Here is a 27,430-nt window from a genome sequence, read left to right as displayed (position 1 = left end):
ACACCATGACCAACAGCAAAAGTGGCTTTTTTTTTTTAATCTGCCCAATGTGCTATAATAAAAGGGCATTATGGCCATATCCAAGGCATGTCTATCATAAATTAATACTAGGAGAAGTAGCAGCATGCATGCTAGTTATTTGCCATTCCTGCCTTAGTTAAATATGATGTGATGAAACCAGCCTTTCCACCTGAAACAGTCACCTTAACTAACTCTCCTTCAAATGTCTCAAATGACCACATTGCTCTATCCTTCAAACAATTAGCAAAAGTTCTTTGGTAGAAGAGGAATTATACTAATTCCTTCTCCAATACTAGCATCACAAGATGTCATTCTCTGGAGAGTCACCTAGTAAGTATCCAGAGCATGGAGGCCTGATCAAGTAAGTTTTGAAGAGCTAAAGAGATAAGAAGAGTCCACGAGAAGGGTATTTTCCAAAACAACTTTCAGTCGATTCAGTGCATATTCACTTAGTACTTTCTTTTGAGTATCTATATCAGCCACTAATGCTCAAAAGTGGGTAAGCCCTGAAAACCTGTAGGACTACATGAGCCTTCTGCATTTTCTCTCCTTTGTCCAATTCCCACTTATCACTCAATCCTCTGCAACCTGGCTTCAATACCACCACAAAATATAAAATGCTTTTGTCAATCCATCCATGACATCCACATAACAAAATCCAAAGAAACCACATCAGTCCTATTCTTGGACCCTTCAAGAGTATCTGGTACTGCTGGCCTGTCACTCCTTGAAATAGGGTTATCCCTTGGTTTGTATGGCCTTATACACTCTGATTCTCCCCTTACCTCCCTAGCTACTCCTTCTTGATTTCCTTTACTACCTCCTATTTCTCTATTCCTCAAATGCTGTTGAACATCAGGCTGTGCTTTAGGCCTCTCATCTTCTCAGGTCACACTCTCTTTTTCATTGGTCTTCACTGCCACCCATATGCTGAGTGCTCTCAAAGTTGTAACTCAAGGCCAGTCCTCTTGTCTCTAGACATGAATATATGCAGCCATCTACTTGATACCATTGCATGGATAATACTCATGATCTCTTCCAGTATAACTGCTTCTTTATTTTTTTCGGGGCTCCTTTTTAGCATTGCTTTAGGTATACATGGAAATTTATCATGTCTCTCAACCTCTATTTTATCTTTTATCTGTGTTAGATTCTGTATAATTTCTTCATCTCTTTTAGATAACTAATTTCCCTTCAGCTTTGATTTGTATTCTGTGTAACCCATTTATTGCATTTTCAATTTCACTGAGTATGTTTTCCTATCTGCAAATTCTATTTTTTTTCTTTTGAGAATCTGCCTGGTCTTTTACATTAATTATTTTAATTATTGTCGGTACACAATAGTCATATGTATCTATGGGGTACATGAGATGTTTTGATACATGCATACAATGCATAATAATCCCATTGTGTAAAATGGAGTATCCATTCCCTCAGACAGTCCTTTATCCTTTGTGTTACAAGCACTCCAATTATATTTTTTTAGTTATTTTTAAACGTACAATTAAGTTATCATTGACCTTAGTCACTCTGTTGTGCTATCACATACTATGTGATTTTTTAAAAATAATGTTTTCTGGCCGGGTGTGGTGGCTGACACCTGTAATCCCAGCACTTTGGGAGGCCAAGGTAGGCGGATCACAAGGTCAAGAGATTAAGACCATCCTGGACAATATGGTGAAACCCAATCTCTACTAAAAAATACAAAAATTAGATGTGTTTGGTGGTGCGGGCCTGTAGTCCCAGCTACTAGGGAGGCTGAGGCAGGAGAAGTGCTCGAACCCGGGAGGCGGAGGTTGCAGCAAGCTGAGATTGTGCCACTGCACTCCAGCCTGGCACCTGGCAACAGAGCGAGACAGTGTCTCAAAAAAAGAAAGAAAGAAAGAAATGTTTTCTGCTTAATCTCATTTTTATGATTTCCTTTTTTATGTCATTTATCATTTCAAATATACTTACTTGTTTGTTAATTCTATTACGTGAAATTTTTGAGAATGATCTTTTTGTTACTTTGATTCTACCTTGATATGGTTTGGCTGTGCCCCCGCCAAAATCTCATCTTGAATTCTGGTTCCCAAAATCCCCACATGTCATGAGAGGGAACTTGTGGGAGGTGATTAGATTATAGGGGCTTTCTCCTCTTCCCTCTGTTCTTCTTTTTCCTGCCACCATGTGAGGAAGATGTGTTTGCTTCCCCTTCTGCCACGATGATATATTTCCTGAGGCCTCCCCAGCCATGCGACCACTTTTCTTTATAAATTGCCTGGTCTCGGGCCATTCTTTATAGCACCATGAGAATGAACTAATACATATCTCACGATGTATTGTCTACCACTGAAATTGTATGCTTAAATTTAATATCATTTGGGACAGCCTAGACTTAACATGAATACCTCCAGAGCAGTTGCATCTGTCAGACATTCTAAAAGAATCAGCAGCACATGGAATTTTTTTGTTGTTGTTATTTCCTTAGTTTAAAGGTTCTAAAAATAAAAATAAATTTAAAAAATAAATAAAGGTTCTGGGAGTATTCAGGTAATATTAATGAAGATTCAGACTTCATACAGCTAGGCCCATGATTATGAATTCTTAGGTGATACTTGTTCTTTTTCTTAATTTAAAGCTGGATCTTGGAAACAGATAAATTTATTTTTTATGAGATGACGAGCATATTTTTTTCATTCTAGTTCATGCTGTTATTGGGGTTTAGTTCTTTGAGACTCCTGGCCTTACTCTAAAACCTCAAGTTCAGCTTCCAGTTTTGCACTAGCCCAAGGTCCCATCTCCAGTCTCTATGTAAATGCTAAACGTAAGGCTGTGAAATATTCTAGTCTTACCACATACTATTCACATTCTGCTTTATTTTTGGTCTTCCAGGATTTTCCTTACTTTTTTATGAGCCCAGCCTTGCATTTGAAATGGAATTTATTATATATTATCCAGTATTTCTACTTTTTTTATGGAAAATGTTTTCTAAAATTATTTAAGCTTCCATGTTGCTAGATATGGAAGTTGTAATTATTTGTTCAGTGCCTGTTTCTGTATCTAAACTGCAAGACCTGTATGGCAACTCTGAATCTTAGTCACAGCTAATTTCTGAAGTTTATAATAATGCCTAGCACAACAAGGTGCTTATCTAAAATTCTTTAAAGTAAATGTTAAATTAGTTTCTTAGGAATAAATACTAAGTTAGAGCTGGTCATTGAGGTGAGAGCAAAAAGCCAAGAGAGAGTATAAGAGCCTCAAAACCAAATATGTTTAACGTACTTTTTCAGAATGTTACTTCCTCCAGCCAATGTCAGCTGGAGGAAGTGGTTTATGAGGTAATTTTCATAGAAGAAAATGGAAATTACTGAGGTTTTAGATAATCAGAATATTTAATCAAGTCATCAGGGTTTATTGTGACAAATATTTATGATTAATTAAAATGAGTGATGAAATTTTAATACACGACAAAAGCTAAAATTTGCTGTTGTAGCCAGATGAATAGTCTAGGTAACAAAAAGTTAAGTTGAATCTCTAACTCACATAAATTTAGAACCTCATCACTTTATGAATTTGTTTAAGGAGATTATTTTTAATAACATTGGTGAAGTCTAAGAATAGCTAATATAGCACACTTACTGTATTGTATTCACTCTTCTTTGAAGTTTTGTATATAGTAATTCATTTAGTCTTTATAGCAACCCATTTTACATGTGAGGAGACTTAGATACAAAAACATTAAGAAACTTACATAACTTATCCAAAGTTACACTGTAAAACTCTGGCATTATAACTTCAAAATCAGTTGTACTATAGTGAGTACAGTGTTCTGTGCATTGCAATCAAGTTTGTGAGATAGCATCATGATATAATATTATGTATGCAACACCATTACAGAAATCTGTCTAAAGTTAAATTCTGCAAATAAAATATTTAAAAAGGTTTAATCAAGAAGAGTATATAAATAGGATGAAAAATTATCGTTATTCATTTTTAAAAATATCTTTATGATTTACAGGCAAGATGGTAGTGGTGTGAAAGCAGATGTTGTCATGAAATTTCGATTCACTAGAAATAACAATGGAGCATCACTGAAAAGCAGAATTCAGTCTATTTTACGACAAATGCTGAATAACTCTGGAAACTTGGAAATAAACCCTTCAACTAATATAACAGGTAAGTATAATTTTTCATAAACAATTTTATTTCAATAGATCCCTCAAGTTTACCAATTCAAATTCACATTTTAATTGAGAGGCTGACTTTTCTTTCTTCGAAACTAAGTTATGAAAACAATCCATTAAAAAGCTAAATATAACATATAACTCTTTAATGTAAAACATTCTAAGATTTAAGGAATCATTTGGAATTTATATAGTAAATTTTATTTTCTAAAAATTTTCATTAATTTTCCCTCCAACACTCCTTATGAGTGATGTTACTGTCAGATGTCACTTGTGGATATGCCATAGGAAGGGTACATAGATGTTCAAAGACAGGGGAAAATTTAATTAATGATCCCTCTCAGAGGCTTCTTCACTTTCCTTTGTAACATTTATCACAATTGAAATTACAAAGTTATTTGTGTAATTTTTGTATTGTTTGGCTTCATCCTACACTGTAATCTTCCTAAAAGCATGAATCAGTCTACTTTCTTCATCCTGCTACCCTCCTGCCACCCAGTCTCCATCATATAACACATATTCAATAAATAATTCTTGTATGACTGAAAGAAAAAAATATATGCACAGAATTTAAGGACATTTCTCCAAGTTTGTCATGTTCTGCTAGTTTAATAAGCCATGATTTGTTCACGAGCTCAGGATTAAAAGGATTTTGATGATTCCCAACCTAGACTGGTAGGTACCAGTTATAGATGCAGTAACTATTAAATATTGAAATGCTTTGTTATATGTTGGTAAATAATTACTGCCTTACGCCCACAAAGTTGTTTTCCAAGACGCTTCAAATTCAGCCACCCCAACCCCTGAAGCTAAAGAGTTATGCTTAGCATAGCAAGGAACTCTAAGACACTGCTCCAACTCCATGACCTGATTGCATCTTTTATGACTAGTCAATGCTCACACACTGCAGTTTGTTAGGTAGTTGAATATTACCTCTGCTTCCACACATTAAGGAATTCTCCCAAAAGCCCTTCCCAAGTGTTTAATTGTTTAGCATTATACTAGACAATGTGGTGATACAATGGTAAGATTATAGCAGTTTCCACCTCCAGAGCTTATAATCTAGTTGAAGGGAAAGATATTCCAACAGAAGTGTGTTGAAATCAAGATAGAATATGATCAAATGCCAAGTGTCAAGCCCAGGCAGTGATGGCTGTAGGAATCCAGGAAAGAATGAGACCAGCTTGCTTGGGATATCTAGCAAAAGCTTCCTGAAGGAGAATGGACTTTGAAATATGGTTAGGATTTTCATATTTTAAGATGAGAGAAAGAAATTTGCCAGAAATGGAAAGCATGGAAAAAGGAAAATAAGTCTGTACCAGATGCTTTGACAGAACAATGAAGAGAGCGGCCTGCTAGAATGATTGATTAGTGTTCATCATTCACATAATCATCATCAAAACACTTCTTTAATGAGCACTTACTATTTTTTAGGCATGGCTTTAATGCCTTATATGAATTTTTTTCTTGATTAATCCTTACAACCATATCCCATAGATAGTTTTATTGTCCCTCTTAGAAAAGATAAATTGCCCAGGCTGACACAATCAGAATGTGGGGCAGTTAGGATTCAAACTTTCAGTCTGTCTTGTTCAAAAAATTAAGAATGGCCAGCTTTTTAAAATTTTCTGTCTCCAAAAGTATGATTTGTTTTTACTGATGCTTGCAAAACAAATGTGATACCCAAACCTTCTGAAACTTTTAGTGGGAAATAACTTTGCATAAATTGTTTTGAGAGACCATGAAAACCTGTCTTGAGAAGTTTCAATTTATCTTGCAGGAAATAAAAAAAGACTAATTTCTCAATTAAAAATGTCAATTAAGAAAGGATATGATTTAATATAATATTTTTAAAAATCAGTCTGGTAAGGTAGAGGTGGATAAACTGAAAAGGAGCAAAAGTGGTGGCAAGGAATTCAGTTAAAAAGTTATTGTAACTGTACTGATGTCAAATAATGAAAGCATGAACTAAAGTAGTAGCAAAAGGAATGAGGAGGATGGGGCTAATTCAAAAGATAGAGGTACAGAACTTGGAGTTCATAAGATGTGGAAATGGTGAGAAAGAAGGAGTTTGAGACAATTTCAGATTTCTAGATGGAAGTGCTGTCATTTTACTAAAAGGAAGTAAAAGTAGCAAATTTTGGATAAAATCAGGTCACACTGAGTTTGAGATGGCTGTTGGACATGCAGAGAAAACTGTCTTGTATGCAGATCTTAAACTGAAATAGACAGACCCTTACTGTCTGATACTGACATATTTTCCTTTCCAGTCTCACCCTCCATTTCCCAAAACATAACACATGCACTAGCTCTCCTTACTTTATTGCTCCACAAATGTCTCACACCTCCAAGCATTTGTGCCCACTATATCTTCCATGTGGAATCTCTTTTCTCCTCTTCTGTGCCTGAAAAATTCCTTTTAGATCTTCAAAATACAGTGCAAATGCTATTTCCTCTAGTTCAAATGTTATCTCCTCCATATAATTTACATTACTTACTCCCTTTTATCTTCTCTACTTGGCACTTACATTTATTTGAATGGTTGCTTGATTAATTTCTATCTGTAAATTATGTGAGGGCAGGTCCTTTACATTTTGCTCACAGTTAAATCTGCAGCTCTTATTATACAATGGTATCATTAGAGTAATATACATATATTTGAGTACATGATAAATTAACTTCCGTTACAGCATTTATCACATTGCATCTCAATGACTTGCTTATGTTTGTTTTCTCATCTAAATTGAATAACTTGAAAGAAGAGGTATCTACTAAGTATTTAATGAGAAATTAAAGTGCAAACTTTAATATGCATAGCAACAAATTGGAAAAGGTTGTAAACAAAGAGATTTGTAGGGCAGATGAGTTAGAGATTGTTTCAGCAGATCTGAAATGGAGCCTAGGAATCTGCATTTTAGAGAATCCTCCCCACCCCCCAAATAATTCTGCTTCTTATTGTCTGAGTACTGAACTTTAAGAAATCATGGTGAAATGATATACAGCCTTTATTGTATTTATCCTATTCTCATTCTTTTTTTTTTTAATACTAGCAATTACTAGTGAGGATACAGCAGATCTAGTTATTAGAGGTAAGTTTTTAAATTATTTTTTAAATTATAGCTTGCCAAAACATAAAGAGTAAAAGCACAAGTCTTTTGTGTACTTTTGGCCAAGGCAGTACCTATCAAGTTGATATCTTTGTTCTTAGTTCACTCAGATGGATTTTTATTGAAACAAGACAGTGCTGATCCCAAGTGGTCCATGGAGTGGATTTTAGGTTTCCCCTTTCCTTTTTGAAAAAGGAAGAAGTTGCAGCGCAGTACTACCCACTCTGTACTCAGAATTGACCTCATGAAAATTTCCTTTGCAGCTTTGAGAAGCTTTTACTGCCCTGTTTCTGAGGTGGCATTTCTGTAGGCTTACAAAGTATGTTCGATGACACTATTTATGTAGCTTCTCCTAACCACCAGAGTAGCTTGCTTTGTTGTGGATTCAGGTCAAAGTATAACAAAAAGAATTATCAAAAGTCTTCTCAGCTTTAGGTCTATAACCTGAAGGAAAAGTCACTACTTTTCAGCATCATCCTATGTTTTCTCGTGCTAGGATAGCAGAAATGCAATCCCTAGAAAACAGCAACTTACTTCTCTGGCCAAAAGAATGTAGTTAAAAATTAGTTCAATGTACCTGGTAGCTGGCCTATCTCAGGCACTTAAGTGATTTTACAAAGTGATGCTAGTCTTAGGGGTGTTTTCAGTTTCACTATATATTTAATTCATGCTTATTGTTTATGAAAGTGTGATTAGTAATTTACTAGGGTATTTGTTTGTGAGATCCCACAAAAGAACATAAGTATATCTTAATGAAACCTATTCCTCCTTTATCCAGGAAATTTGCTAGGGAAAAAAAAAAAAAGGCTTTGGGTGGTTGTGCTATTAAAGCAGGGCACTACTTAAAAGCCAGCCCAGCAATAGTTGTGTGATTTATCTTTAATTTCTTAGTAAAAGATTACACAAGATAAGAAAATCATGGGAATGGGAGTTGAAAGGAATTAGGTAATCAGCCTACTCCAGCCCATTTCAGCTCTGGCCAGTAGAGTGTTCATGGACTCTCTGAAGACATTTAAATAAACTTTATCTAGATACTAGAAACCTTCTGTTACCCTCAAGAATATTCTGTGGACCTATAGCAACTCCGTTTTGAGGGCACATTTGGTAATACAGCATCAATCTTGGAGGTGGACTGGATTCTACAAGATGAACTGCAGTACCACTAAAGAATCTTTTGGATGAGACCCATTTACCTCCAACTTCAATGTGTGCACGAACCTCACAACAAAATGCAGCTTTAGATTTGTCCCATGGTGTGGGTCTGAGAATCATCACTTCTAGTAAGTTTCCAGGGGATGTCCATGCTGCAGGCCCACAGACCACATTGTGCATAGCAAGACTATTGAGAAAAAGGAAATTTCCCAGGAGTCTGTGGCCTGAGCTGGCACATCCAATATTGACCTATCTTAACTTCAGCTCATGGGGAATTGCAGAGAAATCTGAAGCTGTTCAAAATTTGAAGCCCATATGCCAACTAAATTCAGAAATATTCTCTAAAATGCCATCTATAGGCAATAGTAGTCACAAGTGAAGTGTGAAAATATGTTGATCATACTTTTTTGGAAAGTCCAGTGTGTCCTGAGGAAGAATGTGTAAGGCATAAAAGTCATAAATTATGGAAAAACTCCACAGCTTATTCCAAATGTAAAGGAATCATGATCTTCCTAGCATATTAATGCCCTTTTCTCATTAGAATGTGGGGCCGGTCCAGACCTAGTAACATTGTCTGAGCAGAGAATCATTGGAGGCACTGAGGCTGAAGAGGGAGGCTGGCCGTGGCAAGTCAGTCTACGGCTCAGTAATGCCCATCACTGTGGAGGCAGCCTGATCAGTAACATGTGGATCCTGACAGCAGCTCATTGCTTCAGAAGGTGAGGCCACTGCTACCTACCCTTCTGGGAACAATTAGAATAGACAGGTCATGAAGCTTCCACCCACTATCCTAGGATTGAGTTGAGCCAGAAATAATTCAAAGCAAAAAAATCAATAAGAATGTTCTTCCTATTCATGAGGGGAAAAGTGTTTTTTCCCCTTTTGCATGCTAATTTAGTGCTATTTCTCTGTTTCAGGTAATAGTGTATTATCACAGTAAAGAACAAAGATTTATATGTCAGAAGCTTTTTAAATCGTAGCTATAAAAGCTTAAGTAATTTATTAAACTTCCATAAGCCTTATTTTTTTCCAAATTAAGGGACAATACTATTATCTGTGTCTTAGTGTTATTGGTAGCATTGAGTACACTAATGTAAACATATGTTAATTGTTAGTTTAATGTTGTGGAAGATTTGCACATTATATCATGGAAGCTGATGGCTAGCCTAGGGACTGTCCCATTAGTTTATTCATTCTTAAAGATTATTGAGCATCTGTATAAGCACAGTGTTATATATTGTAGAAGCTACTAATATAAACAAACTATTGCCTCTACGTTCAAAAAGCTTACACTCTAATGTTGGAATTAGAAAACACAAAAATAATGATCAATTACGATGAGTAGCAAAAATAAAATTAATTTAGGCAACTTAAAATAATTATTAATTGAGGTGACTGAACTAATGCCAACACTAGTGTAATATGCTGCCAGTGGAGAGTAGGTTGCATAAACTTACCCTATTGGTAAAAAGGAAAGTTCACATAACTCATAAAATAAGGATTTTAGAGTTCGCCATAACTAAATCTGTTTGTTTCAAACCTACCTTGTTACTACAGCAGTTGTTGGGAACTTAACTCAAAAAGTTCACCCAGAAATATGATGAAGATTTGAACTTGTGTGCCCATGGCCATATAAATTTTCTTCTCAGACCCTTACTCTAAATCATACCTCCTTATCACACACACACAACCTTCCACAGCCAGATCAATCCAGTCTTATTTCTCAAAGCCTGTACCTTGAGTTTCAGATAAACAGCATTATTCTCTTCTCCTGGACTCTTCTTACATTTATTGCCCTACCTATGAGCATCAGCTCAATCCGCTAATCCTTGAAATGTTCATATATTTCCCAAATCTCTATTTAAATTTTACAAATTTTTGACAATTTCTAAGTAGTCTTTTTTAGATTTGTTGGCACTACTTCATGGTGCCTGTTATAAAAGTATTTGTTAAATTAAGAAAGAATAAAGATTTAAAAGACTAGGGTAGTTTCTGAACTAAAGGTTTAGAAAACCCCAAATTATTTTAAATTTTTCTTATGGTTTTCTTATAACTTAATTTTTTTATATGCAGTGAACAAATTTTAAAAGACACTTCCAGAATTGTCAGTTTTCTTATGTAGACTGGCAAGTTTATTACTATATCCCAAATAACCAAAGAGACAAAATTTACAAAAACATTTCAGTCTTCATTGCCACTTGAAAGGCCAAAACCAGAAATGACACATATTGATTTCAATTATACTCTTGAGTGTGGGAACCAGGAATTCAAATACTTGGACTTATCAGGCACTTAGCATCACCAAGATTGGAGTAGAAATCTTACTGAATTCTAAGCCATATTATGGTCCAACCACCAAAAACTAAGTAAAGGATATCACTATAATGAAAGCCATAGTTATAAATATCACCAATGATTATCAAAGGAATCCATGTAACCTTGAATTTTACTACCCCACATCCTTCTATTCACGACCATGATTGATCCACTAGAGCTAACAAACTCTGTGAACTATGTATTGGAGCCCTCCCTAAAGACCTGATTGTCACTGAGAACCATCAGTGAGGATTTGTTTGGGATACAACAAGCCTTACATCAAAGTATATAGGAGTAATGAGGTCTTATAAAAGAGGATTATTGAATCATCACCTCTTCTATGTAGCTTTCCCTGATACTCTCTTTCCTCTCCATTGAGGTCCACAGAAATTTGTTTATCTGCCTTTAACAGTTGTTCTTTTGATTTGTGATATTTGACTTACCCCTTGTCAGTTTTCCTCCACTAGTGTGGAGTTCCTCAAGGAAAGAGACCATAAATGTTTATGTTTTTATTCCTGGAGACTTACACTTGTCCTCATACAAAGTAGACACTTAGCAATGGCTTGTTGAAGTATAATTAATGAAAATAATAGCTACTTTCATTGAAAGTTCACTTTGTGCCAAACACTATACTTGACATAATACATTTGTCTCAATAATACTTAGCAATTGTGTGAGAAGGTATCATCAAGCACATTTTATATGTAAATAAACCTCATAGCTATTAATTAACTTGTCATAAATAACACTGTTAATATGTGGCATAGCCAAGATTTAAATATAAATGTGACTGGTTCCAAAACCATGCTCTAATTCACTTGCTGGAAAAAAGGAAAGGAAGAAAATAAACAAGTGGGGAGGAAGAAAGGGAGGGAAGAGAGAAAAGGAAGGAAAAAAAGAAGAGTCTCTTCATAATCTTCACTGTAAAGATGCCAAGGAAAAGAAGTTGAATATAAAAACAATCATGGGTTTGTTTTGCTTGTTGGTTTGTTCGTTTGAGACAGAGCCTCGCTCTGTTGCCCAGGCTGGAGTGCAGTAGTGTGATCTTAGCTCACGGCAACCTCCACCTCCCAGGTTCAAGTGATTCTCCTGCCTCAGCCTTCGGAGCCACTGGGACTTCAGGTGCGCGCCACCACACCCAGCTAATTTTTGAATTTTTAGGAAGACAGGGTTTCACCATATTGGTCAGACTGGTCTCAAACTCCTGACTTCGTGATCCACCCCCCTCGTGATCCACCTGCCTCATGATCCAGCTGTCTCAGCCTCCCAAAATGTTGGGATACAGGCATGAGCCACCGCACCCAGCCTGTTTTTCAGTATTTTTTCTTCAACATTTTTAACTCAGATTCACTCTTATACAAACTACTGTGCCTTATAAAAGTATTTTCAGACACACTATTTTTATTTTCTGTATTAACTTCACTATTCAAACTCCATAAAACTCCTAAATTGGTATTATTTGGTTACATTTTGTTTTTACCCAACACTTAGGAGAAATGTTAAGTTAATCAGGCCTCCAATTCACAGATCCTTATTTTCATCAGTTTGTACAAGGCATTTCTCTCATTTTATTTTTTTTCCTCCTGTCATCCCTGGATTTCACTTTCACTGCCCTCCTCCTGCCCACATGCCTCATACTGATATATTTGAAATATACATGTCTTTTAATATGCATATACCTGCAAAACCTATAGTGTTGGTTTTTTGCATTTATATGTCTTAAATTTAAATACATAGCATTGTGTAAAAGTCCAATATTATTTCTTGCTGTTTTCACTCAATCCTGGGAATTTTCATCTGATGCACTGCTGTGTAGCACCCCATGGTATGCAGCTACCATATATCCTTCATCCAATTAGGTTGGATGGCCTAACTTCCCATTGCCACAAATAGCACACACAAAATATTCACATTTATTTTTTTGTTAACCTTTAGGAACTTCTGAAGCACATGTGCAGACTGCTAAATATACCAGAATGCTTTCCAGACACTTAAATCTTTACCAGTAATGGAAAACAGGTCCAATTTCCCTCCACATCAGCATTTAGTATTATTCTTTTATGAGTCTTTTAAATGTACATCAGATGATCATTTTTGTCATTTCAATTTCTCATATTATTAGTTTGAGTATGTTTTCATAAATCTAAGAGCTGTTTTGAACTGCCATTAATATTTTTTGTCCATTTCATAATGGTTTTTCTGCTTATTTATTTCTGGTTTACAGACTTAAAATATATTCTATAAAAATTTTAGATATTAAATGTTGCCATATTGTCCCATGGTTTCTCATCCATCTGGTAAATTTGTCTATAGTATATCTAATTTTGATTTAATAAAATTCATTCATTTTTTGCCTTTTAGTTTGTGCTTTTGTTGTTTAGCCAAAAAGTCCCACTTTTTAGGTCACAAAAGTAATATCCTATTTTTAAATTGTATTTATTTATTTATTTATTTTTGAAATGTAGTCTTGCTCTGTCACCAGGCTGGAGTGCTGTGGTGTAATCTCAGCTCACTGCAACCTCCACCTCACAGGTTAAGCGATCCTCCTGCTCAGCCTCCCTAGTTGCTGGGACTACAGTCACACACCACCAGGTTCAGCTAATTTTTGTATTTTTAGTAAAGGTAGGATTTCACTGTGTTGGCCAGGATGGTCTCAATCCCTTGACCTCATGATCTACCTGCCTCGGTTTCCCAAAGTGCTGGGATTACAGGTGTCCCCTTTTTTTTATACTACTGTTCTCTCTCTCTCTCTTCTCCTATGTATATAGACACATATATACTTGTACACACATGCATATACATATATATGAGGGGACTTCAATAAGTTTATGGAAAATAAAATTAAAAGATAAAAAAATATATAAACTTTATTTCTCAACCTAAGCTCCATCAAGTTTAAGACACTTTTGTAAGCAATAATGCCACCCATATAGTCCATCTCTAAAGAGCTAAGGGTCCTGAGATTTATGTTAATGCAGCCTTTTTTATGTTATTAACTAAAGAAAAATGGGTGCCCTTTAAATATTTTTTTTTTAAGATTAGGGAACAAAAATAAGTCAGAAGGAGTCAAATCAGGGCTGAAAGGTGGATGCCTAATGATCTCTTATGGAAACTCTCATAAAACTAACCTTATTTGATGAGAAGAATGAGCATGAGCATGGTTATGGTGAAGAAGAACTCTGGTGGAGCTTTCCTGGACATTTTTTCTGCTAAGCTTTGGCTAACTTTCTCAAACATTCTCACAAGAAGAAGATGTTATTGTTCATTGATGCTCTAGAAAGTCAACAAGCAAAATGCCTTCAGCATCCCAGAAAACTGTTGGCATGACTTTTGTTCTTGACTAGTCTAGTTTTGCTTTGACTGGACCACTTGTACCTCTTTGTAGACATTGCTTGGATGGTGCTTTGTCTTCAAGATTGTATTGGTAAAGTCATATCTCATCTTCTGTTTTAATTCTTCAAAGAAATAATTCAGAATCTTGATCCCACATGTTTAAAATTTCCATTGGAAGCTCTGCCCTGTGTGCAGCTGATCTGCGCACAATAGTTTTGGCACCCATCAAGTAGAAAGTTTGCTCAACTTTAATTTTTCAGTCAGAATTGTGTAAGCTGAACCAGTTGAGATGTCTATGGTGTTGTATATTGTTTCTCAATGCTAATTTGGTCCTCTTTAATTAAGACATGAGCAAGATGCAATTTTTTTCTAGCAAATTGATGTGGATGATCTGTTGCTGCAGACTTTACCCTCAACAACATCTCTTTCCTTCTAAAAATGAATTATCCATTCATAAACTGGTGATTTTGCGGGGAGGGGGACATTGTCCCCATAAACTTTCTGTAAAACATAAATAATCTCACCATTCTTCCAATTTCGCCAAAAATTTTATTTTTTGCTCCAATTTTAGAAGCATTCATGTTGCTTTGATAAGGGATCTTTTCAAATTTGTGTCTTATTTCTCTTAGTGCCTCAAACTAGATCCTGTTTACTATGTTATAACAAGTTAGTATGAGTTTATTTGCATGCAAAAATTTTGAAATCCATGTAATTTGTTTATAATATACATTTCCATGAACTTTTGAAGATCCCATACATACATACGTATACACACACACACACACACACACACACACACACACACACACAAAACAAAATCTTCAGCCACTTTTAGAATTAGTGCAGAAAACTATTCATCCATTAATAAGATAAGAATGCCCCTTATCATCACTAATATTTAAATGGAGCTCCTGACTAAAGAAAAGATAGGAGTTGAAAGAAATTAGTTAAATCTAAAATGTTTTTTATTTCAGGTTTCTTAGTTTCTTAAATAGGAAGAGGGGTATAGACAAAAGAGAAATAAAAAATATTTGTGTTATGCTACTTATCATCAAAGTATCAGAATAACTTCATTGGAATAGAAAAACACCAATATCACCCCAATATATGTTTTCTAAAATATTCTCCATTTCTTTAGACAAGCGACCATTTGTTCTGCCATGAAAAACTCACTTGCTAGCTTATAATGCAGAAATATACAGCAAAGAGATGCGGAACCAGTAGTTTCTAGATAGTGGTATGGGATGGTTAAGACAAATTTATATATCTGAAATATTCACAGATTCTCTACTAACATAGCATGTTTTCATGCTGTTTTAGCAACTCTAATCCTCGTCAATGGATTGCCACCTTTGGTATTTCCACAAGAGATCCTAAACTGAAAAACAGAGTAAGAAGTATTTTAATCCATGACAATTATAAATCTGCAACTCATGAAAATGACATTGCACTTGTGATGCTTGAGAACAGTGTCACCTTTACCAAAGATATCCATAGTGTGTGTCTCCCAGCCGCTACCCAGAATAGTCCACCTGGCTCTACTGCTTATGTAACAGGATGGGGAGCTCGAGAATATTCCGGTAAGTGTCTCAGAAAAAAATTAACAATAGAAATGTCTTATTATTTGCCATTATGTAATTTTTTAAATTAGAAAACACCTGGAATAGGAGTTTCTGTTCTTCTACAGACAGAACCATTCCATATTCTGCTCAGCCCAAACTCTGGCTACCCCTGAGTTTCCTTAGCAAAGCAAAGCAATGCCCCAGGAACTATGGGGAGTTCTCAAATATAGGAACATGTAAAAGAAAGTGATGAAAAAAAGTGAGTTCTTTAATAATCCAGAGATTCTGTAAGATTCAAATGGCTTCCCTATAAACAACAAAAAAATAGATTTTGTTTGTTTGGTTTTTAGAGGCAATGACTGTTGCTCAGACTGGAGTGCAGTGGTGCGTGCAGTCATGGCTTACTGCAGCCTCAAACTCCTGGCCTTAAGTAGTCCTCTTGCCTCAGCCTCCCAAGTAGCTAGGACTATAAATAAGTGTGCACCACCATACCCAGTTTGTTTGTTTTTTCTATAGACAGGTTCTTGCTATGTAGCCAGGGTTGGTCTTGAATTCCTGCCCTCAAGCCATCTTCCTGCCGTGGCCTCCCAAAGCAATGGGAAGATTTATATTAGACATTCTATGAGGCTTTAATAAACCTCAAGGTATTAACTGCCCTTGAAAGTATTCTGTGATAAAATAAATTCTGCCTCTATAGCAAAGGCTCTATGTGCACATAAGCACTGCTTATATTTGTATATTGAATCAATAAAATAGAAACTAAAATTAGGACAATGCTCAAGAGCTATTAGAACCAAAGGGAAAGTAAGAGTATCAGTGAAGGAGTGAAAGGGTAGCATTGACAATTTCCCTGAGCTTTTACCCATGTTGTAGATAGTCTCTCCAAGGAATCATACAAAGCCTTAATTGTCCTAGGAAATGTTCTATTGCGTTCTTGTGGCCCAAAGTAATTTGGTGTAATAGATAAAATTTGTGCCAGTCGTGAAAAACTAGTGGTGCCATTCTGAGAATACATTAATATAAAATAGACTATTTAGCCTTGAAACTAGACTGGTTTCTCTTTTGCCGCTAGGTTAAAGGTTATTCAACAGGTAATCTTCCAATCCAAAATCTGTCAGTGAATGATTTAAATGGTTTATTCAATTTTAAGATAGCAAATTTGTTTTCTCTAAAGGTTTAAGGGGCACTGTGTCACAAAGCTAAAGAAAAAAAAAAACACTGATCAGTGAAAGGGGTTATCCTCATCTACTTGGGGAATTTTTTCTGGGAATAAACTCAAAAGTAAATCTTTAAGAGCCTTCACTGCTGAATATAAAATAATATTTGAAGTACATTTATTTATTCTCAAATGTATCATAGGGTCAATAACGTACATAACTTGAAGTTAATTTTTTTCACACTTTTATACCAAACAGGCCCCACAGTTACAGAACTAAGGCAAGGACAGGTCAGAATAATAAGTAATGATGTATGTAATGCACCATATAGTTATAATGGAGCCATCTTGCCTGGAATGCTGTGTGCTGGATTACCTCAAGGTGGAGTGGATGCATGCCAGGTAAGCTCAAGACAATCTCGTCCATGTCATCATTCAAGAAGTATATAAGATAATGTGATAGCCATAAAGATAACATACACAACTCTAAAATTTATGACCTAGATTTTAGAAATAAAAATTTTTATGAAGTTTATCTATCATGAAAACATTAACTCTGAGAGGCCAAATTACAGAGTAGTTAACCATCCAAAGTGCAAGAATTAGAAAGCCTTCTGTTTGAATTACTTAGCCTCCATTACCAAGTCTCTTTATCTAAAATCTGAGGATAATCATCATAGCACTTAACTTTTTAGGTACTAAGAAAAAATAAATGAAGACTAACTATATCAGGCACCTATTAAGCAACAAAGAAATCTCATCTATTTTACTATTGTTAATATAGACCATGGTCACTGGTGCCAACAACTTTAACCTCAACCTTTTAACTGCTATGAAGGATTAAATAAAAAGTTAATCACTATATTATAAAAATTAATCAATATATAATGATTGAATTTTAAGAGATAAATAATAAATTCTTGGAGCACCTTGAAGATATAAAATTTATACAAAAAGCCTAGTAATTTGAGTGACAAAAGCTCCTACAATAATGAAACAGTGCAAATGAAAAAGAAAAGAAATAACTATTATATTTGGATCTAGCCCATAATTTTTAACCAACATACAAAAACAAACAATAAATATAAAATTCTCACTTTAAAGTAATTAGAATAAAATTTTAATTTTAAAATTTTAAATTAAATTATCTAAACATAATTGATGTGGCTATATCTTTAATAGGTTTTTCTTAGTACCTAAAAAGATAGGTGCCATTATGATTATCCCCAGCTTTTAGATAAAGAAATTTGGTAATGGAGGTTAAGGAAATCCAACCCCACGTAGTAACAGGAACAGCGAGTGCCAGAAATTAAATATTCTTTTAGCCTGGAGTTTTAAAAAATCATTCCGTTTTCTTGAGGAATTTGTTACTATTTTTGTGGGTGAATTGTATAAAGAAAGATAAGAATTATTCTTTACATCAAAAGGCCATCATTCTCAGCAAACTGACACAAGAACAGAAAATCAAACACCACATGTTCTCACTCATAGGTGGGTGTTGAACAATGAGAACACATGGACACAGGGAGGGGAACATAACACACTGGGGTCCGTAGAGGGAAATAGGGGAGGGACAGCGGAGGGTGGGGACCTGGGGAGAGATAGCATGAGGAGAAATGCCAGATATAGGTGATGGGGAGGAAGGCAGCACATCACACTGCCATGTGTGTACATATGCAACAATCTTGCATGTTCTTCACATGTACCCCAAAACCTAAAATGCAATTTTAAAAAATACATTAAAAAGGTCACTAACTTTTATATTTAGTGTTCATCGTCTTTAAAAAGTAGATAAAAAGTAGTTCTCACAATTTATGCAAAGCTCCCAATCCATGAGCACTTTTCCCAAAATGAAACATTTTTATCAACTGCAAGTTGTGTATAGGTGGAGATTTGTTTTTCGATTGTCAAGATACTGTTAATTACCCAGTCTTTTATCTCCTTTTGGTGGAGATGTCTCTGTGGTAGGAAAGCTCTCTTTCCTGTTTCTCTTTTACTGCTAGCCCTAAAACAACAAATTCTCAAGTTTAATGATAGCTTTCCAAAGATTCTGTCAATCAAATAAGCAACATACCTCCACACTGACAAATTCCAGATCTAGTAAGACCATTAAGACTTAAAAATAAACATGAGATTTAAAAGGGTGTTATTCATTATTTTCCCATTTATAATGCCCCTTACCTTCTGTCCTTCTGTGCATACAAATTATTTTCTTCCTTCAAGCCCAGTTCAAGCCATAACTCATCATTATACTGTCCATGTGTATTCCACTCTAGGAATCACTGATTTTTTTTTAAATTGTACTTTAGGTTCTGGGCCACATGCACAGATCATGCAGGATTGTTGCATAGGTACATACATGGCAAGATGGTTTGCTGCCTCCATACCCCCATCACCTATATCTGGTGTTTCTCCCCATGTTATCCCTCCCCACCATCCTCACCCCCCACAATCCCTCCCCTGGTCTCCCCCAACTGAGCCCAGTATGTGATGCTCCCTTCCCTGTGTCTACGTGTTCTCATTGGACATCACTGATTTTTAACTGAAATATTATAATGCATAGTTTACACCTCAAGAAAATTAAAAAAAATACAGCACTTTACATAAGGGCTTACAAGACCCTATTTGTTTCTATCCATTCTTTTGTTCATTTGTGCATTCATTAATACAAAAGAATTATGTTAATTACTTTCTATGCACTAGACAATGTGTTAGCACAATACTATCCCTGAACTCAGCAAATTTATGGTCTAGAAGAGAGGACACAAATTCAAATGTCTGCAGTCAGGCAGTGAAGCTGGCCAGATATGGAAAAATTACAAGTCCCTTTTGGTTTAACATTTGCTTGCCCACGTTTGCTCAGACATCATGCAAAATAATTTCTCACTATAGAAAAAATCACCACAAAAACAATAGAAAGTACTGAGAACTGGTTAACTGAAGGAAACACATGTCATCTAAAAGAAGCAGGTGACAACCAGCTTCATGAAGTACTTGCCATGCATATTGATGCTTCACACACTGACCCTTCTCCCCATCTATACCAGTAATTAAACAGGTATGGGTGAGCTAACTACTAAGAGCAGCCAAATAAATAGCAAACTAATTTAGAAGCACACTTGGTAATAATAGCTGACATTTTTTAGTACTGACTATACTATATGATAAGCTGTATTCAAAGTGCTTTGAGTTTTAAACTCGTACAAACATTATTTACAAATGAGAAAACTGAGGTAAAGAGAGCTATTCACTAACTTACCAAAGGTCACATAGCTGGTAAGTGAAGGACTTAAACCCAGACTATCTAGTTCTAGAACCCACAGACTTAATTCATTGTGCAGAATGTAAGATATACTCAATCTGTCTCCCCAACTAGATTATTATGTGCACAGATATTTATTAGTTGGTTGGTTCATTATTATGACTGGGTGGTAAATATCTCATAAGGAGTGTTTTGCTTATGACTATATAAAATTTTTCACCAAAAGACTTTTTGATGATATTCTATGCATCAGACATCATGCAAGCTGCTAAGGATAGGAAGATAAGTGAGACTTCTAGAAACTCATTCATTCAACAAATATCTCCTAAGGATGAGAAGCTTAGGTTTCAGCAGTGTACAGAATAGGTACGTTCTCTTTCCTGTTGAACTTTACAGTATATCTTGGAAAACAGACATTGAACAAATATCATAAATGCAAGTGAGTGTTTCAGAGACATGCAGCTGCTATTATCAAAACAAAGTGGGACTAAGTAAATAGGCATATAAATGTGCTTTTATAAAATAGTGAAGCAATGACAGAGACACACACAGGATGTAAGGACGCAGTGGAGAACAACTGAGCCCAAAGCTGGGAACAGTGAGAGTGGAAAGGAAAAGGGTTGGTCAGAGGTTTCCTGAAGGAGAGAAAGCCTGGATGAGTAGGAAACAACCAGGCAGGGACTGAGGGAAATCTGAGAAATGTTACTTCCCATCTTCTCAGACTTGCTGAAGGAATAACTTGGGTACTTTGAGGATTTCAGTAATTTTTCCACCACTTGGTATAATATTTCAAAAGGAAATAGTCTGGCTTTATTCATATAATGGATGTGACTGCTTCCTTGACTACCATAGAAACTCCTTAATATTTTGGGTTTGTCTTTGCACTTAAGTAATCAGTCATTTTGTTTTTTACAGGGTGACTCTGGTGGCCCGCTAGTACAAGAAGACTCACGACGGCTTTGGTTTCTTGTGGGGATAGTAAGCTGGGGAGAGGAGTGTGGCCTGCCAGATAAGCCAGGAGTGTATACTCGAGTGACCGCCTACCTTGACTGGATCAGGCAACGAACTGGGATCTAATGCAACAAGTGCATCCCTGTTGCAAAGTCTGTATGCAGGTGTGCCTGTCCTGAATTCCAAAGCATCACTTTTCAGCTGATAAAGAAACCAGAAATGATCTAATTTAATATCTTATTACATAAATATGGTTGAACAAATACTGCTTAATCTTTCTTTATTATTAAAGGTTCTATATTTCATCAAGATAACTACATGAATGTTATATAGTTCAGTGGCTGTGTAACAGAAGAAACACACTAAACTAATTACAAAGTTAACAATTTCATTACAGTTGTGCTAAATGCTAGTAGTGAGAAAAACAGGCAACTTGAGCATGTATAGTAAAGGAACCTGCACAGGTTTAATGGATCAGAGAGGTCTTCTCTGAGGGTTTCACTGGGGCTGATACATAAGCAAAGTGTGGAAATAGGCAAAGGAAAAGAGTGATGGAATAATATTCAAGACAAAAGAGCAGTATGAGGCAAAAGAAATAATATGTATTTAAAGTTTTTATTTACTCAATATCTTATAGTTACTAAGAGTCCTAAAATTGAAAATGTGAAACCGTTGTACTATATGTATAACCTAATCTTAATTATTCCCTAAGAGCATGCTCCCATAGGAAATAGCTGACACTTTTCAGCTATTTAAGGCAAAAGCGAAAATAGTTCACTCCTCAACTGAGACCAAAAGAATTACAAATATTTTTCATCATGAAAAATATCCTTCATCTACATGAAAGGAGAGACTATATCTATTTTATAGAGAAGCTAATCAATATACCTATGCCACCTTCTCAGGTGCTTTACAACTATGTAGTACTTTCTAACAACAAAATGCAACCAACTCTTGGCAAAATGTACAAACAAATCTTTGCTATACTTTATTTCAAATTAAGTCTTTTAAAATAAAATAATTTCCCTGCCTAATTATTTATGGAAGTTATGACTTTTTGAAGGATAATTTAAAACAATTTATTTAATTGGTTCTGCAATGAAAGCACCAACAGTTATACTCTAGTAAAGACTTGGCACTTCCTGCTGCCTTTTAATCAAGTGCTGTAATTGAGGCAAGCTTCCAGCTTGACACTCCTTGGCTGCACCCTATGAAGACAATATTAAACTGGTAATTTAGAGTAAGCCACAAGGGGAGGGAGTCTTTGTGCTTGGGTGTATTCGTTTATTTGTGTGTGCAGGTACCCTCATATAATAGCAGACATATTTGTGTTTATTCTTATATATTGAAAGCTATGTAAAAGAAGACAATTATTTAGCAGAAAATAGGGCAAATTCAACTATTTATTGAAAACAATAAAAAGTTATTTAACACAATATGCATATTTTGTTAAAACATATTTGAAAACTAGGAGAGCATTTATTTTAAGAGCTTCTTTTTTTATGTACTAATGAATCCATTTTCCTGACACTATGCGTGGCTTTATGAAAGTAATTTTGAATAGTTATGGAGGAGTGGTGATTTATAAATGGTTTCAGTACTTAAAAAATGATTCTGGGAGCTCTGGAAGAGACTTTCTAGCACCCTAATTCAGTTGTGGAAAGTTATTTAACAAGGAAAATCCTGTTCAGCATACATACTAACCAATTTTAAAAAACACACATACTAATCAATTTTAAAATGTGGCAAACAGTGAATATTTAGCACTAAAACTGAATCCTCCTGAGTTTAAAATAGTGAACTAAGAGAATTTTTCAAGAAAGTTTAGAGCAAACAGTTGACTACAATTAAACATGCAAAAACATCTTTCCACCAAATTCTTATGCAGATTTAACATTTCAATAAATTAAAATGTAGTTGACTTTCATCTTGAATCCCTATCATGATTCAGAGCACATAATAGATATCCAATGAATTCTTGTCAAGTGAGTGAATGTATGTTCTTTAAAAAAAAAAAGTCAATAGCATTAAAAGGAAATTTTAATTTGTTTTCACTTTGGATAGAGATTGTAGCCACAGGAAAATTTATCTTATGAGCAACTATTTTTTATTATGGATTTTGACACCAAAATACATTTGGAGAAAAGTCTACAATGCACTTGTTTTAAACTTCACTAAATAATCTTTCAAAAGCTTTTCCAAAAGTTTTGGCACTTTGGGAGGATAAGGCAGGCAGATGGCTTGAGTCCCAAGAGTTCAAGCACAACATGGTTAACCCTCTTTCTACAAAAATACAAAAATTAGTAGAGCATGGTGGTGTGTGCCTATAGATCCAGCTATGCAGGAGGCTGAGGTGGGAGCATCACTGGATTCCAGGGAGGTAGAGGCTGCAGTGAGCCATGATGGCACCACTGCATTCGGGCACTTTTCTTAGTATAGATTCTGAGTTATTAAAGGTTAAAATACTAATGGAATATATATCTGGTAGGCTAGATAATACTTTCTTTTACTTCTTTTTTTTCTTAATTTATTTTATTTCAAGTTCCAGGTTACAAGTGCAGAATGTGTAGGTTTGTTGCATAGGTATATGTGTACTATGGTGGTTTGCTGCACCTATCAACCCATTATCTAGGTTTTAAGCCCTGCATGCATTAGCTATTTGTCCTAATGCTCTCCCTCCCCTTGCCCCCCATCCCCCAAGTGGCCCCAGTGTGTGATGTTCCACTCCCTGTGTCCATGTGTTCTCATTGTTCAACTCTCACTTATGAGTGAGAACATGCAGTGTTTGGTTCTGTTCCTGGGTTAGTTTGATGAGGATGATGGCTTCAGCTTCATCCATGTCCCTGTAAAAGACATGATCTCATTCCTTTTAATGGCTGCATAGTATTCCATTGTGTATATGTGCCACATTTTCTTTATTCAGTCTATCACTGATGGGCATTTGGGTTGGTTCCAAGTCTTTGGCTATTGTGAATAGTGCTGCAGTAAACATACATGTTCCTATGACTTTATAGTAGAATAAGTTATATTACTTTGGGTATATATCTAGTAATAGTATTGCTGAATCAAATGGTATTTCAGATTCTAGATCCTTGAGGAATCACCACAGTGTCTTGCATAATGGTTGAACTAACTTACATGCCCACCAACAGTGTAAAAGTGTTCCTGTTTCTTCACACCCTCATCAGCATCTATTGTTTCTTGACTTTTTAAGAATTGCCATTATGATTGGCATGAGATGGTGGTATCTCATTGTGGTTTTGATTTGCATTTCTCTAATGATCAGTGATGTTGAGCTTTTTTTCATGTTTGTTGGCCACCTAGATGTCTTCTTTTGAGAAATGTGTGTTATATCCTTTGCCCAGTTTTTAATGGGTTGTTTTTTACTTGTAAATTTGGTTAAGTTCCTCGTAGATTCTCGATACTAGATCTTTGTCAGGTGGATACATTGCAAAAAATTTCTCCCATTCTGCAGGTTGCCTGTTCACTGTGATGCTAATTTTTCTTTGTTTGTTTGTTTTGTTTTGTTTCCATGCAGAAACTCATTAGTTTAATTATATCCCATTTGTAAATTTTGGCTTTCGTTACAATTGTTTCTGGTGTTTTCGTCATGAAGTCTTTGCCCATGCCTATGTCCTGAATGGAATTGCCTAGGTTTTCTTCTAGGGTTTTTATGGTTTTGGGATTTACATTTATGTCTTTAATCAATCTCGAGTTAATTTTTGTATAAGGTGTAAGAAAGGGGCCCAGTTTCAGTTGTATGCATATGGCTAGCAGTTTTCTCAGCACCATTTATTAACTAGGGAATCCTTTCCCTATGGCATGTTTTTGTCAGGTTTGTCAAAGATCAGATGGTTGTAGATGTGTGATGTTATTTTTAGTTATCTGTTCTGTTCCTTTGGTCCGTGTGTCTGTTTGGTACCAGTACCATGCTGTTTTGGTCATTGTAGCCTTATAGTATAGTTTGAAGTCAGGTAGCCTCCAGATTTGTTCTTTTTGCTTAGGATTGTTTTGGCTATGTGGGCTCTTTTTTGTTTTCATTGAAATTTAAAGTGTTTTTTTTCTAGCTTTGTGAAGAATATCAATGGTAATTTGATGGAAATAGCATTGAATCTACAAATTACTTTGGGCAGTAGGGCCATTTTCACAATATTGATTCTTCCTGGGAATCAATATGAGGATGGAATGTTTTTCCATTTGTTTGTGTCATCTCTGATTTCCTTGAGAAGTGGTTTGTAGTTCTCCTTGAAGAGGTCCTTCACATCCCTTGTTAGCTGTATTCCTAGGAATTTTATTCTCTTTGTAGCAATTGTGAATGGGAGTTCACTCATGATTTGGCTCTCTGCATGTCCATTGTTAGTGTATAGGAATGCCTGTGATTTTTGCACATTGATTTTTGTATCCTGAGACTTTGCTGAAGTTGCTTATCAGCTTAAGGAGTTTTGGGACTGAGACAATGGGATTTTCTAAATTTCTAAATATAGAATCATGTCATCTGCAAACAGAGACAATATGACTTTCTCTCTTTCTGCTTAAATACTCTTTATGTCTTTTTCTTGCCTGACTGCTCTGGCTAGAACTTCCAATACTATGTTGACTAGAAGTGATGAGAGAGAGCAAACTTGCCTTGTGCCAGTTTTCAAAGGGGATGCTTTCAGCTTTTGCCCATTCAGTATGATATCGGCTGTGGGTTTGTCATAAAGAGTTCTTATTATTTTTAGATATGTTCCAACAATGCCTAGTTTATTGTGAGTTTCTAACATGAAGGGATGTTGAATTTTATCAAAGGCCTTTTCTGCATCTATTGAGACAATCATGTGGGTTTTGTCATTGGTTCTGTTTACATGAGGCATTACATTTATAGATTTACATATGTTGAACCAGCCTTGCATCTCAGGGATGAATCCCACTTGACAGTGGTGGATAGACTTTGTGATGTGCTGCTGGATTTGCCATATTTTATTAAGGATTTTCACATCAGTGTTCATTTGGGATGTTAGCCTGAAGTTTTCTATTTTTATTGTGTCTCTGTCAGGTTTTGGTATCACGATAATACTGGCCTCATAAAATGAGTTAGGGAGGAGTCCCTTCTTTTCAATTGTTTGAAATAGCTTCAGAAGGAATGGTACCAGCTCCTCTTTGTACTTCTGATAGAATTTGGCTGTAAATCCATCTAGTCCTGAAGTTTTTTTTTTTTTTTTTTTTGGTTGTTAGGCTATTAATAACTGCCTCAATTTCAGAACTTGTTATTGGTCTATTCCGGGACATGACTTCTTCCTGGCTTAGTCTTGGGAGAGTGTATTTGTCCAGGAATTCATCCTTGTCTTCTAGATTTTCTAGTTTATTGGCACAGAGGTGTTTATAGTATTCTCTGATGGTAGTTTGTATTTCTGTATGGTCAGTGGTGATATTCCCTTGATCATTTTTTATTGGATCTATTTGATTCTTCTCTCTTTTCTTCTTTATGAATCTATCTGGGAGTATATCTATTTTGCTAATTTTTTCAAAAGGCCAGCTCCTGGATTCATTGATTTTTGTAAGGGTTTTTCATGTCTTATCTCCTACAGTTCTGCTCTGATCTTAGATATTTCTTGTCTTCTACTAGTTTTGGATTTATTTGTTCTTGCTTCTCTAGCTCTTTTAATTGTAATATTAGGGTATTGATTTGGTTTCTTTCTAACTTTCTGAGGTAGGCATTTAGTGCTATAAATTTCCCTTTTAACACTGCCTTAGTTTGCCACAGAGATTCTGGTAGATCGTCTTTTTGTTCTTATTTTATTTTTTAATATGTTCTAATGTACATCATCACAAGTGTTAGGTATGTAGAGAAGACACTTTCAAACACATGATATTCGGGAATTATAACTTCCATAAACAACTTCCTATGGCATTCTTCTTCCATAGAATCTCTTAAAGGTATCATCCTATTTTTTAATACTTTTAAACATCTCATTGCTTAAAAACTAAAACATTTTGAAAGCCCCTTTTCTTAAGGAAAAAAAAATGATATGTGCTTTAAAAGCTGCCTCTTTTTAAGCTCATATCAAACTTTCTATTCCATCTGGCATATTTTCTTTCTATAAACTCAATTAAGGCCTCCAGAAAGTAATTTTCTTAATTATATCTCTCTTTCAGCCTCCATTCTGCCTAAGTACAGCAAATATGCACTCTATTTTTGGTATATTTTGCTAATTCAGGGTTTTCTTAGACAGGAATGAGGTTTTCTCTGGTAAGCTACCATATCCCTTAACCTTATCTAAGTTCCAAGTGACCCAGCTTATACATTGCCAAGGCACTGGGCTGAGGGGCTGATTTTCAGTTATCATCTGTTCTCACTATCTCCTGGGATGTACACTGTGCTGTCTGGTCTTCAAGCATTATCAACCCTCCGTACCTATTCTCTC

General features: G+C 35.5%; 1 protein-coding gene across 1 annotated transcript in view; it reads left to right on the top strand.

Annotated features, from left to right (window-relative positions):
• TMPRSS11D (transmembrane serine protease 11D) overlaps positions 1-21,231 on the top strand; it is a 58,022-nt gene extending 36,791 nt beyond the window's left edge. Inside the window, exons 6-11 of the mRNA XM_032259303.1 lie at positions 4,022-4,179; positions 7,238-7,276; positions 8,988-9,165; positions 15,416-15,675; positions 17,073-17,215; positions 20,991-21,231. Coding sequence (XP_032115194.1) covers positions 4,022-4,179; positions 7,238-7,276; positions 8,988-9,165; positions 15,416-15,675; positions 17,073-17,215; positions 20,991-21,152 — 940 coding nt within the window. The 3' untranslated portion in view covers positions 21,153-21,231. The remainder of the gene's footprint in view (positions 1-4,021; positions 4,180-7,237; positions 7,277-8,987; positions 9,166-15,415; positions 15,676-17,072; positions 17,216-20,990) is intronic.
• The last annotated feature ends 6,199 nt before the right edge of the window (positions 21,232-27,430 follow it).

The sequence above is a fragment of the Sapajus apella genome, unplaced genomic scaffold (assembly GCF_009761245.1).
Source record: "Sapajus apella isolate SASKATOON/1434 unplaced genomic scaffold, GSC_monkey_1.0 scaffold108, whole genome shotgun sequence".
Lineage (NCBI taxonomy): Eukaryota > Metazoa > Chordata > Mammalia > Primates > Cebidae > Sapajus > Sapajus apella.
The sequence above is the reverse complement of the archived record's forward strand: the minus strand, read 5'-3'. Positions and strand labels throughout refer to the sequence as shown.